This window comes from Channa argus, chromosome 4 (genome assembly GCF_033026475.1).
Source record: "Channa argus isolate prfri chromosome 4, Channa argus male v1.0, whole genome shotgun sequence".
NCBI lineage: Eukaryota > Metazoa > Chordata > Actinopteri > Anabantiformes > Channidae > Channa > Channa argus.
This window is the reverse complement of record NC_090200.1, coordinates 12,734,282-12,747,276: the sequence shown is the minus strand read 5'-3', so window position 1 is coordinate 12,747,276 and position 12,995 is coordinate 12,734,282. Positions and strand designations below refer to the sequence as shown.

At 41.2% G+C, this 12,995-nt stretch overlaps 2 protein-coding genes across 3 annotated transcripts; both read left to right on the top strand.

Annotated features, from left to right (window-relative positions):
• Positions 1–107: 107 nt before the first annotated feature.
• LOC137125083 (P2Y purinoceptor 3-like) lies at positions 108–1,730 on the top strand. Its single transcript, XM_067500030.1, has 2 exons — positions 108–221; positions 503–1,730. The coding sequence occupies exons 1-2, from the start codon at positions 201–203 to the stop codon at positions 1,562–1,564; spliced, it is 1,083 nt and encodes a 360-aa protein (XP_067356131.1). The 5' UTR covers positions 108–200; the 3' UTR covers positions 1,565–1,730.
• A 117-nt stretch (positions 1,731–1,847) lies between these two features.
• On the top strand, positions 1,848–11,256 carry slc17a6a (solute carrier family 17 member 6a). Of its 2 annotated transcripts, none has more exons than XM_067500009.1 (12): positions 1,848–2,734; positions 4,088–4,343; positions 4,663–4,781; positions 5,664–5,778; positions 6,797–6,884; positions 7,108–7,194; positions 7,683–7,825; positions 7,909–8,058; positions 8,431–8,563; positions 8,660–8,770; positions 8,852–8,979; positions 9,451–11,256. In XM_067500009.1, exons 1-12 carry the CDS (start codon positions 2,649–2,651, stop codon positions 9,778–9,780), a joined length of 1,746 nt encoding a protein of 581 aa, XP_067356110.1. In that variant the 5' UTR covers positions 1,848–2,648; the 3' UTR covers positions 9,781–11,256. The 2 variants fall into 2 exon arrangements, with proteins under 2 accessions (XP_067356110.1, XP_067356111.1); XM_067500010.1 differs by lacking the exon at positions 1,848–2,734 and adding an exon at positions 2,863–2,999.
• Positions 11,257–12,995: the final 1,739 nt, after the last annotated feature.

The following is a 12,995-nucleotide window of genomic DNA, read 5'->3' as shown; positions in this document are numbered from 1 at the left end:
GTATTGCTCCACATGTTTGGATCAGTCCTGAGGGCTGTAGCCCATCGGCTTCTTTACTGAGGACATGAAAGTTTCTGTTCACATGACAGATGGCCTGAAAGAACGCTGATAACTATGCAGTGTTTGCTCACACTGGTGGGTGTGTTTTACACTGAAATTTGAAGGCAGGGTCGTTTCTCTTGGCACTTTCACAAAGCGACATGGGCAACACTCATTTTCAGGTAGGCTGGTAAAGTTATTTGTGATTTCAAATATTTTGTCTATGAGGTAATTAGATTTTTTTTTTAAATAATTAGATTCTAGTTATTACAGAGGATGGTTAATAAGCTTAGCACGTTTTTCTATGAGGGCAAATACCTTTGTATTTGCAGTGGGCTACCATCAGTTTCCAATTAAGCTTTTCCACAAAGGAGATTTTATTATATAGCATCAGTTGGCAAACAAACTGTCTTTACTGCATATCTTAACCCCAAACTGAAGCTCTGTGCCTGTGACCGTCCAGCCTCCAGAGGAAGTCTTCTGTGACCTGGACACTCATCAACGTTTACCGGTGGTCGTGCTCTACGTGATGCCATCCTTCTACCTTGTGGTGCTGATCCTCGGGCTGCCCCTAAACCTGATCTCCCTCTGGGTTTTCTTTCAACGGCTCCGGCGTTGGACCCGCAGCACGGTGTTCCTTTTCAACCTGACTCTGGCTGACACCTCCTGGCTTCTGGCCTTACCTTTCCTCATTAACTATCATCTGGACCATCTGTACTGGAGACTGGGGCTGCCGCTCTGCACGGCCGTGAGGATGCTCTACCACAACTACTTCTACCTCAGCATCTTCTTCGTTACCTGCATCAGTGTGGACCGGTACGTGGCCATCGTGCACCCGCTGCGCTCTCTAGTGCTGCTGGGCCGAAGGAAGACTTGCCTGCTATGTGTGGCGGTCTGGGTGGCCACTCTGGTCCTCAGCATACCTGTTGCCAGCATGACTCTGGTTCAGACTTGCCCTGGGAGCAATCGCACAATCTGCACGCTGTACATTCTGCTTAGTGAGACCACTGAGAGCCTCCCTTTTTCCCTTTTATGTTCCATTATCGGTTTCCTCTTCCCGCTGCTCTCCATCTGCTACTGCGGCCTGCGCACGATCAGAGAGCTGCGCAGCCGGCGCTGTCGACATGACCCGCACAACAAGCGGCGGCGCCTTCGGCGGGTGCTGTGCGCGGCGCTGGTTCTCTTCGCCTTGTTTTACCTGCCCTACCACCTGAGCCGCAACGCATCCATTATGATACGGTCAGTCTACCCTGACAGCCCCGCCTCGTGGCAGCCCCCAGACCTGGCCTTCTGCCTGGAAATCTGCTTCTGCAGCCTCATCACATGCGTTAACCCGCTGTTCAGCTGCATCATAGGCCGCCAGTTTAGGAAGGAGTTCCAGGCCACTTTTGCTGGCATGTTCTCCCAGTGTACCGGCATGCAGGTCGCCTCAGTGATATCTAAGAAGACCCGGATGAAGATGAGGAAACGACAGAGGGTGGCTTCTGTCACACCTGTGTGCGCACCGCCTGCACCTGAATCCTAATAAGCTATAGAAATGTATACTACTTGTGTCAGACATCATTAAACTGTATAGAAAACATTTGTGTTATCGGTGTATTCGCCTGTTTTGTTAGTTGAATCAGATAAATACACAATTGTGAACAATGGTTTTCAGTCTCCTTTATCTCACTTCATCTCATCAGATAAGGGCTGGGCTTCTTACACAACACTGCCTCTTCGTGGTTGACTGCGTACTGTACTACTGTACAGTCCGGCTCCACATGCGTGAAAAGCGTGTGTTAATTCATACATGTAAAAAATGTAAATTCCCAGTTTGTTCAGTTGAGTGAAAACAACCCATTATTGCTAAGGTAAAGTGTTAACGCAGCTTGTAAACGCCAAAGGATGAAGTATCCTGAACCCTATAAAGAAAGACGAGATGGTGGAGGATGATCACTGCTTTGTGTCTGCAGATTAATCTGTGGTTTATAAGTGGTGGGAGCTCATCCTTAAATCCTTGTATGTATTTAGATACGATCGGAGGACAGGGGCCAAGCAATAGGTGATTGTCAGCGTTACAAGGTTTTTAGTAGAAGTAATTGAATAGAGGAGAGGAGCGGTGAGAGCGGAGGGAGGAGGAGGGGCGCTGCGCCGCACGGAGCCGCTGACAGGTAGACGAGCTGTGCGCTGTCCACGGTGCTGAAGCTGCTCCGGCTGCACCGGAGATCCTCACCTCTGATTAGACCGGAGCCCCTCAGACCTACCCCAGTGGAAGCTTTTCTTGTTTCCCAACAAGAGAATACTAAAGAACTTCAACTTTGATTGTATTTTACAGTTTTCTAATCGCTGACTGGATCTTAAGATGGCACTGCACGGAGTAACGCAAGGCGCAAGGCAAAAGCGGACTTATTTGATTGCTGTTTTGTGACTGTGAAACCAGCGCTTTCAGACCGAACGTGTTTCTCCTCTTTCTCCATTTTCTGGCTCCTCTTTTTCGGTACACCGAGGCGTTTTTTGTTTAAAAGAAAGAGGCGCGTTATTTGGAATAACATCTGAACAATATGCTAATTATTGCTGCATTTCCATTTGTTATAGTATTATAGATTTTTTTTTAAGAGAAATTGGATATGGAGCCAGGCAAGCAAAGAGCTCTTCCTACCTCTAAAGAGGGATTAAAACAAATCGCAGGAAAGGCCCTGGGGAATCTGTACAGGTAAGACTAATAAACTAACATGGAACCATGTCTTTTAATCACACAACAGGATCTACTGGGAGAAATTAAAAGCACAAAATATCCAGATGTTTTGAACGCCCTTTAAACATCTGGAGGGTTTTATTCCTGAATTACAGTTTAATCAAGAGCAAAATGTCGTCTTCACGAGATGAATCACGGACAGGATGCTGAAAGCAGAGTCGTGTGGCCCGAATATTTAAGGATCAGCTATTTCCCTGGAGGATGATCCCCTCCACCAGCAGCTGTGGGTGTTTTTTAATAATTAATGAATCAGAACGAGTCGTGACACATGGTCGGAAGATATCTATACCTTATGTATCTAAGAGATCGATGGACTTCATATCAGTTAACTTAGTGTACATTATTTTTTATCACAATTAAGTGTAGTCCAAAGAAAAGCTGATAGGTGAATGCAAACAGATTTTGAGTCAAAATCATAGCAGGGAGAGGAACAGATTTTCACACATATTTAAATTAAACGCTGTCACTTTTAAATAAACGTCCAGCGGTTAAATCTTTAATCAGAATATTAACGAATTTTACACAGATCCTCTGAAAACACAAAGCATGTTTAGGATCCACGCCTTCTAGATGACCATATCCACATTTTTTCGTTTAGTTTTTATTTCTTAAATGTCTTTCACGCGTTGAATTTGATTCCAAGCTGCAACATTGAAACGTGACTCAAAAAATCAGTTTGTTTCCTTTAAGCTGTAGCAGGCCTGGGATTTCATTGGAAGGGGCCTTTACATTTCACGTTCAATTTTATTTTTAAAATAACCTTAAACCTGTTTGTTCTAAGCCCGCGTTTGAGCCAAAGCAAAAATGCCAACGTTATATTTATGAGTTAGTCAAAAAAATATAACCTGAGAAATTAACTCTAAACAACCGGGATGCTGATGTTGCTGCATTGCGGTATGAAGGTCATTTTCTCTTTATTTGCCAGTTTGTTTCTTTTCTTTTACAGAAACGTGTAAGCAGAGAACGAAAAACCCATTTTGAGCTGAACTAAAACGGTGCAGGCTTTAAGGCCTAAGTGTCCACTTAAAAGAAGAAAATAAATAGGTTTTTAAGGCCTGAAAGAGCGCATTTCAAAGAAAGGGAGCAGCATTTCTGTGTATAAGCATAAGCGGGAAACGAGGGTTGGGAATAAATACTGAAGTGTGTAGATGGGATTTCTATGCAAAAAACGAATGCAATCATAGATTTCCAGTGGTAGTTCTCGGTTTTGCTTCTTTTGATGGATGTTTGATTTCCCACATCTAGGTTTAGACTATCGATTAAACAAACTACATACACACAAAAAAGGCATGAAATCGGTTTGTTGTGCAGGAGGTTGGAAAAGCGGCAGCAAACAGGTGAAGCGATCGAGCTGACAGAGGATGGGAGACCCAAGGCGGACCAGGAGCGCAAGGCGCCCCTGTGCGACTGCACCTGTTTCGGGCTTCCGCGCAGATACATCATCGCTATGCTGAGCGGTCTTGGCTTCTGCATCTCCTTCGGTATCCGGTGTAACTTGGGTGTGGCCATTGTCAGCATGGTCAACAACAGCACAATCCATCAAAACGGCAAGATCATCATCAAAGAGGTGCGTGTAAATCCGCCCATGAAAACCATGCACGTGTTAGGGGTGTTGGGGCCAGAGGTAATAGAGGATTCACTGGTTAAACACACCTGGACCACCTGAATCGAGCCTTCAGGGGCGCATGTTATAGTTCAGTAATTGTTATTTGTAATTGTCTTGGAAATCTGCTAGACGACCGAGCTTAGAAATGCCTTAAAACTTTAGATTAAATAGATATATTTTTGAAAAAAATTGCCAATCGACAGCCCTACACCCTAACGGATATGTCTCCGCATTTTAAACCTGTTAAAAATATGTGTCTTTATTTTTGTGTGTCTAAAAGAAAGCAAAATTCAACTGGGACCCAGAGACTGTGGGGATGATTCATGGATCCTTCTTCTGGGGTTACATAGTTACTCAGATTCCGGGAGGATATATCTCCTCAAGACTGGCTGCAAACAGGTGAAACACTCAATTTTGTCTGGAAATAACCTACGAACAAATAATGTGGGAGAGCTATGAATTAAGTTTTCCTAATGTCAGACTCCATTTTTGAAATGTAGGTGTGATATTGTGTTAGTCAGCCCAGAGGAGCTCTGGTTTAAAGAAAGGAGCCTGACCTTACAGCAGATAAACTGGGGATTTGGCTGACGCCCGCCAGGCGTGCCTCCTCATGTTAATGAGCTCCCAGGGGACGACCATGTCTAATCCTTTATGTTCACAGGCATGGCAACCATACCAGCCAAAGCCTTATGTAAAATATGCTTCCAGTTAATGATTTTAGTATGATTTCAATGGACCACAGCGCACATATATCACATTAGAAAACCCCTAACTACATTTATTCAAAAGGAGCAGAGAACAACGCGTCTGTAAAACTTGGATGAAGAACAAGTCATTACGACAAAAATTTCTTAGAAAATCATGTAAATACAGGAGCAGATAAACTCGGCTATGGCAAACTATATTTTAGGATTATTGAAGACATTTTTTCTCAGAGAAAATGAGCATGAATAAGATGCAAAGATGAAGAGCCTCATCATGCCAAGTCAGCTGAGCCCACTGACGCCTTCTGCTGCAAACACCTCCTGTCTTCACTCCCCTGGAAACTGAATAACCGCCTGCTCTATGTGTTTGGCAGCCAATTAGCATTGATTTATTTTCCTTATGAGTGTGTATTGTGAAGAAATTTAGATTTAAACTATATAGTATTCTATATTCAGTGTAAATCTATGTGATGTAGTCTACATTGATCAATATTTCTCCCATTTTCCATGCTGAATAATACAATGATTTTGTTTTGATGACATTTTGACAAATAACACCAACACACTGTTTATCCAGAGTCTTCGGAGCTGCCATCGTGCTGACATCCACCCTGAACATGTTCATCCCCTCCGCTGCCCGAGCACACTATGGATGTGTCATCTTTGTGAGGATATTGCAAGGGCTGGTGGAGGTAATGCTGCACAGTTTGCACATCAAACCTTGACATTTTGAAAGACTCAGAAATGATACCTTATTATCAAACAGAGAGCTCAACTCATCCTTTAATGAATGATGTTCTGACATTCAATATTTAACTGGGTTTTACTGAAATCTTCTATTCATACCAAACTCCCAGGCTTTCTCTTTGGCCTGGACAATTGAGCCCATTGTGAAGAAATGCTGTTCATTATGGTGTATACAATTGTCAGAGCAGCTCAAAAACAGCAAACAGTTAAAAAAAAAAAAACCTGAATAGAAGGGCTTGTGTGTTGGTTTACCTGGCTGAAGCAGCTCCACGTTCACATAGAAACCCATGGAACAAAAGGAATAAAAAGCACTTGATGTAGGCGTCTCCCACAGCTCAACAGAAAGGAAACAATTTCAGAAAGAGACGCTATCATCAGACTCAAGGTCATCTTCTTGCGTTTTTGTTTAGCTGCACATGGATGCTGTTTCAATGGCAGCTCATGACCAGAGAGACGGAGAGAGATAGACCGTCTGTGCCCAGCGTCCATCGACTTATTACTGCAAATTAAACATTAGCAATTCAGGGTGCCCCCCACTGCAAGCCCCAGCAATTTGTGTCTATCAATAGTTGATTGTATGCCACTTAGACTGTAATGAAGATTTAATAGAAGCAATTCGCTTCTTCTCTGCAAAGTAGAAAGTAAGCCTGAAATTGTACTGACTCACACCCAGCCCATTAGTCTTTATTAGAAAGGTCAGCTGCAATGCATGTCAGTTTGTTTGTTATTGACTACAATTTATCTTGTGTGTCTTTGGGAAATAAGATCAAACTATGTCAATCAAGCAGAATATCTTCCCATTATGTGCTATTGACTCAAAGAACAGTTACTAGTCTTTTTTGATGAATTGTAACAAGTCAAACTGGGACAAAACATGTCAGTTGTTTATAGTGTAAAATGTTGTAAAACGTGTCGAAACAATCTGATCAAATGAAAAACGTGGCTGTAATGTCATTTGCGCAGGGAGTGACTTATCCCGCCTGCCATGGCATCTGGAGTAAATGGGCTCCACCGCTGGAAAGGAGTCGTCTGGCAACCATCTCCTTCTGTGGTACCAAATCTACACACATAGTCATGATTTTGTGAAAATGCAACAAAGCATTAGTGTTCTCACCCTTTTCACTTTTATACAGCAACGCAAAGACACAAATATTGTTCTTAAAATGGGTGTAAGTGTGTGTACGTCACACATTTGTAACACTGGGACAACAATGCTCTCTTAACAAGCAGCCAGGACCAAATTCTGCCTGCTCGTAATATTTTGTGTTGTTTAGGGTCCTACGCTGGTGCAGTGATCGCCATGCCTCTGGCTGGGATCCTGGTCCAATACACTGGGTGGTCCTCTGTCTTCTATGTGTACGGTGAGTGTCACAGACCAAAGACAAATATCAAAAGAAATAAAAGACTTAATTATAACACGCAGCTCCTTTTTGGTTAACGTTACATACACGAGTTCCAACTTTATTTCACTAAGTTTGAAAAATAATCATATTTTCCACGCTGTCTGACAGTATTATAATTAATTCTGTATCCGCTTGCTGCAGCTTTTGACTGAAGTTTTATGATGTTTATGGCGAAATATTCAAACCCAAGACTCCATGTTTGTTGTGGCAGCATTATTCTGTCATTTGGAAATGTTCTACACATCTGCTGCATGATTTTATGTAAATTTCTCAAAATGTCAGACAGACATCTGGTGTCTTTGGATACTTTGGACTCTTTGCTAATATTTGAAATAGAAATTTATGGCGCTGAACTACCTCCAATAGTAAAAATTGACCCAGGGGCAGGTGACGTGTGAGGTTAAATACAGGTTTCATTGTTAAAACTAGCCCTATGATCTGTTCAGGATCTTTTGGGATAGTTTGGTACATGTTCTGGATCTTGGTGTCCTACGAGAGCCCAGCAGAGCATCCGACCATCACCATTGAGGAGCGTCGTTACATCGAGGAGAGCATTGGTGAAAGTGCCCAACTGATGGGTGCGATGGAGGTGAGTTCGCAATCTGTATCCCTTGATTGATGAGACCACTCCAACTACTGTACATCCAGCTGATTCTCTGCTTGTTTTCATAGAAATACAAGACCCCCTGGAGGAAATTTTTCACTTCCATGCCTGTCTATGCAATCATTGTGGCCAACTTCTGCAGGAGCTGGACCTTTTATCTGCTCCTCATCAGCCAACCAGCTTACTTTGAAGAGGTGTTTGGCTTTGAAATCAGCAAGGTAAATAAATCCCCAATAATGCCTGGAATCAGCCCTAAAAATATCTTTAAACACGTTATTTTTGTGGACTAAATTGTTAATTTTAGAACATTTGTAAATTATTGTGCCCTCCAAACAACAGAAGCAAGCTAATCTTAAACATGCAATAAAATTTAACCTCCTGTGAGGATGTGGAGCATCAGTCAAGCCGGTCTGCCAGCTGTAACACAGCTTTGGGATGAGACTGTAGGGATGTTGTGATTATTGCAGGTGAATTATTGCCCTCGTGCAATGACAAAGATTTTTTCTAAGTTCCGGAAAAATCACATTCGTTGTGACAATCTCTTTGTAGCTCTCACATTTTCTCCAGACTAGTGTTTGATGTTTTCTCAGGTTGGAATGCTGTCAGCTCTTCCTCACTTGGTCATGACCATCATCGTGCCCTTAGGAGGCCAGTTAGCAGACTACCTGCGGACCCACAACATCATGTCCACCACTACGGTACGGAAAATCATGAACTGTGGAGGTAAGGCTTTAATAAGCAGGTCTTTTACTCTCACCGTGATATTATAGATGTATTCTGCCTTAGTGCACCAATTAACTCTTGTCATGTTGTTTTCAGGGTTTGGCATGGAGGCCACTCTCTTATTAGTGGTTGGTTATTCTCATAGTAAGGGGGTGGCAATCTCTTTCTTAGTTCTGGCGGTGGGTTTTAGTGGTTTTGCAATATCAGGTAAGTCTTAAATCAAATTCTAGCTCAAATTCTCCAGACAGAAGAATGCAAAACTCAGATGCTAACTCTCTCTTGCTGTAGGTTTCAATGTCAACCATCTAGACATTGCTCCTCGCTATGCCAGCATCCTCATGGGCATATCCAACGGTGTGGGTACCCTGTCAGGGATGGTCTGCCCTCTTATAGTGGGAGCAATGACAAAAAACAAGGTGAGTATAGCAGAGAGTTTTCAAATCTTCAAGCCTTTTCCTTAATTTATATTTATATTCATCACCAATTCATTCATTCATCACCAATTGTGCAACATTCGAGGATGAAGTGGTTTTGTTAATAGGTGTCATTATTAACCCCCCTAAAACTAGTCTGCTTCATCAAGACTATGAGGATGTGGTTTGATCCGATTTGCTTCACAGTGGCTGGGGAACGCAAACACTACTACACCTGTTGTCAGATATGTGACATCAGCTGCTGTTGTCTATAAAATTCAACTATATAAGCTACTACTTAGGAGACCAATACCAGAGAAAGAGTTTTTCATGGTAAATAACCAAAACTGTTTATATTTTGACAGAACTTTGTGGAATCCCACTGCTCATAGTAAGAAAGGGATTGAGAAATTCGGTGTCAAACGATTTTAAGGACTCAATCAGGCTACAACTATTTTTTTTTTTTGTCCCTAGACCCGGGAAGAGTGGCAGTATGTCTTCCTCATTGCTTCCCTCGTGCATTATGGGGGCGTTGTGTTTTATGGGATCTTTGCATCTGGGGAGAAACAGCCATGGGCCGATCCTGAAGACACCAGCGAAGAAAAGTGCGGCTTCGTTGATGAGGACGAGCTGGCCGAAGAGACGGGGGACATCACGCAGAGTTACGGAGCCATGGGCGGTCCAGCTAAAAGCTACGGGGCCACAGCACAGCTCAACGGAGGATGGGTGCAGGACTGGGATAAGACAGAGGAGTATGTACAGGAACCTGCAGGAAAGATGTACGCTGAGCGAGGCTACTCTTAAAGCCGACAGCTGTGGTGAGTCTGCTTACAACAACAGACTCTCCAACCCTGATTGCACAAATAAGCATTATAATAGAAATTTAAATCCATGCTGTGTGTTCAAGTAAAACAGTTACTAGTTTCAAAAAGCCAATTTATAGAAATAGTTAACTGCAATGCAGAACAGTCCTCAGTAGATCCTCACACGTTTCTCGTCACATCTACCTACAGTAGGGATTCACTATACAGATAGCGGCTGCAAACAAAAGTGCAGGCCTGTGTTGTGCTTTGTAGGCACCCAAACCTCATCTATCTACTTGAACAACATGAGCCAGATGACACTGCAGCTGACCATCATATACAGTAGGGTCTTTCTCTGAAACATCACTCTGATTGCACTGAAACTATAAGTATTCTAAAAACAAGATTTTATTGTTTCTCAAATGTGTTTTATGTACTGTATATATCTGTATACTGTTTCTGTGAGACTATTGTGGATTTGGGTCGTTGATCTGTGTTAACATTAATATAAAAGGCCATATTTTTCATGGACAGTACCTTTTCAGGGAGATGTCTGCTTGCAAAAAAGGTCTTCTTCTTCTTGAGCGAGGCCTGTACGACACGATAAGACAAAAATAGCGTGAGTGAACTGTAGATTTTAGTGTGTGTTTGTTGCATGAATTTGCTCAGATCAATGTTTCAGATGCAGCTGCCTCGCGATCCTCATTCAGCCTAATGCTTTGTTCTTAGATAAGTGTCTTCTGCCGTTATAAATAACAAAATTAACTTTCATAATCAGGTTTTGGTCATGATGTGAGACAAATCAAAAATGTTTCTAAGGCGATTGCTCAGAAGACATTGTTTATTGATGTTTGGTGTGCACTGCAATAAATTCTATGTACCAGCCGCCACCCATCACATTCTGTTTTGTAATATAACACTGGCTTGCTGTATCTAACTGTAATTGTTTTGGAGTCATGTGATGATCAACATTAAGTTGTGTGTTTTAACAAATTACTAGTGTCCGGAGAATCCAGCTTTAGTGCTCATGATGCGGGACATGTTGTTGCATTTGGACAGCGAGGAATGCAGTACTGTATTTGGACAACCAGGTTTTGTGATCTCTCTGTGTTTCTTGGTTGTTCTCACTGTCACCAAAAGTACTTTATTGACACTTTGATATTGTCACGTTTGAGTGGACCACATGAATTAATAGCTGGCTCTTCCACCTGACTTTATTTGCTATTTGAACACTTTCTTCATATGCTGTATGAAATTTGCAAGGATGTTTAAACTATATGAATATTTACAAATGTTTAAGATAACCAAAAGATGCTATAATGGCGTTGTGCCTGAAGTTTACGTAAACAGATAAATGTGATTTTATGGCTTCTAATATTGTGTTTAATGAAGAGGTGTTGAATGTCAAAAAGTGTTATAAAATGCTCATATCATTTTATAAAAAAAAACCAGAAAAAATGTTTTCTGTCATCTTTTTTTGATATGTAACTGTAGCACATGTGGAATGGTTCTCTCCAGCTGTTCACTTGAAGGTTAGAGGGCCTAAGAGACTGGAGGCAGACTACCTAAACAGATCAATCACCTACCCCAATCGGTGTCATGTATCTCACATTTTATCCAGGTTTGTCGTTAGTAAATCATTGGCGGGGGTCTCTGGAGTCCACTGGAGAGCACTAAACACTGTGGCTTGGAAACTAAAAGGAGAGAAACAGGAGCAATGCCATCAGACTTTTAACTAACAAAATACATTTTTTATAATGGAACATTTACAATGTTGTATTTTATACTTGCAACATACTCTGTTTTTATTCTATTTTTTTCTATTTTTTTTATTCTATTTTACACCTCTGAGGTCAACAGGGTCACACTGAGCACATCCTGTGTTGAATCTAATCACACAACAAATCAATACTGTTTAACTCTAAACAACAGAGTTTTAAAACAGAAATGCCACAGATGAAGCCTGAATTCAGAAAAAAAAAATTTGGCGACATGGAAGGTTATGCTTCTGTGAGTTAACATATTTATATATTTTAATTATTAAGCTACTATTTTAGCCTCACTTAAAGAACAATTCACACAAACACATAATATAAACAGTGTGCACCTTAATTTGCATTTTAATCTGTTGCTGTTACTTGTTATTAATGCAACACATGTATACGATTTGACTCCTGATTTAGCAATATTGCAGCAACTATTAGCAATGAATGCTATTAGTTTTATGCAATGTGTTTGGTGAAGATGCCTTCCAGTGAAAATCTGTAAGGGATTTATATTATTTTGAACATTTGGTAGTTTGGTTTATATTAAAGTGACTGAATGAATTAAAAAAATGTTTTCATTTGACCTAAATATTTTTTAGTAAAAGACTTAAGGTAACATGAGTAAACATGAGTTTTTTTACCTGTTAATGTCAACCTGATAGTCAGTAAAGGAAGTGATTGTGAGGCGAAAAAGTGTCCTATAAAACAATAGCAATATAAAAACTATATATAACTATATACAACTTACATATTATGGTGTCATATACAGGGTGATTTGAACTAGAGCTAAAACAAAAAAATTTGTTACTGAAAACACTAAAAAACACACACAGCTTTTAAAATATGATAAATTCAGATGTTTACAGAATTTCCTAGTCTCTCAAGATAAATAGATTTGATTCCTAAGTTTGAATTGTGTATAGCGTGAATAACCGAGTTAATATTACCTTCTGTGGCAGCACTGCCCTGCAGCAGGACCAGTACACTGTTCCAGAGGTCAACAAAGCACAGTCTGTCAGTGAGGTGGTAGATAGTTATGGGAAACCAGACACCCAGGCATTCACATGTCACTTTGAACTTTTTCCTATAGCAGGAAGAGTTTAATGGTGTCTGAGACTCTGAAGAAATCCAAGCTCCTGATTCTCACCAAGTCCATAAGCTTCTGCAGATGGGAATGAGTCATATAGGAAGCAGACAAAGAATCTGAGAGCGAGATATGTGTCCATCATCAGAGATCTGATCAGCCTTATGTATGAGCAGCTGGTAGCCATTAAATGTAGGTTTTCCACTTTTAGTGACTGTACTGCATGAATATCTTCACCAGCCTGTGCAAATCCAATCTCACCTAAGAAAGTGATTGACAGGCAACAAGTCTGTGGGAGTGTGGGTTAAAGTTGATTTATGCATCCAATAAACAGTCTGATTCAATTGAATGTGCAGTGGGAAACTA

What these genes read in the sequence shown, in the direction of transcription:
- LOC137125083 (XM_067500030.1), top strand. Translation starts at nt 201, where the DNA reads ATGGGCAACACTCATTTTCAG. An exon ending in TGGGCAACACTCATTTTCAG is followed by an intron (nt 222 to 502) that starts GTAGGCTGGTAA and finishes GTGACCGTCCAG; the next exon opens with CCTCCAGAGGAAGTCTTCTG.
- slc17a6a (XM_067500009.1), top strand. Translation starts at nt 2,649, where the DNA reads ATGGAGCCAGGCAAGCAAAGAGCTCTTCCTACCTCTAAAGAGGGATTA. An exon ending in TTGGCTTTGAAATCAGCAAG is followed by an intron (nt 8,059 to 8,430) that starts GTAAATAAATCC and finishes ATGTTTTCTCAG; the next exon opens with GTTGGAATGCTGTCAGCTCT. An exon ending in TAGTGGTTTTGCAATATCAG is followed by an intron (nt 8,771 to 8,851) that starts GTAAGTCTTAAA and finishes CTCTTGCTGTAG; the next exon opens with GTTTCAATGTCAACCATCTA.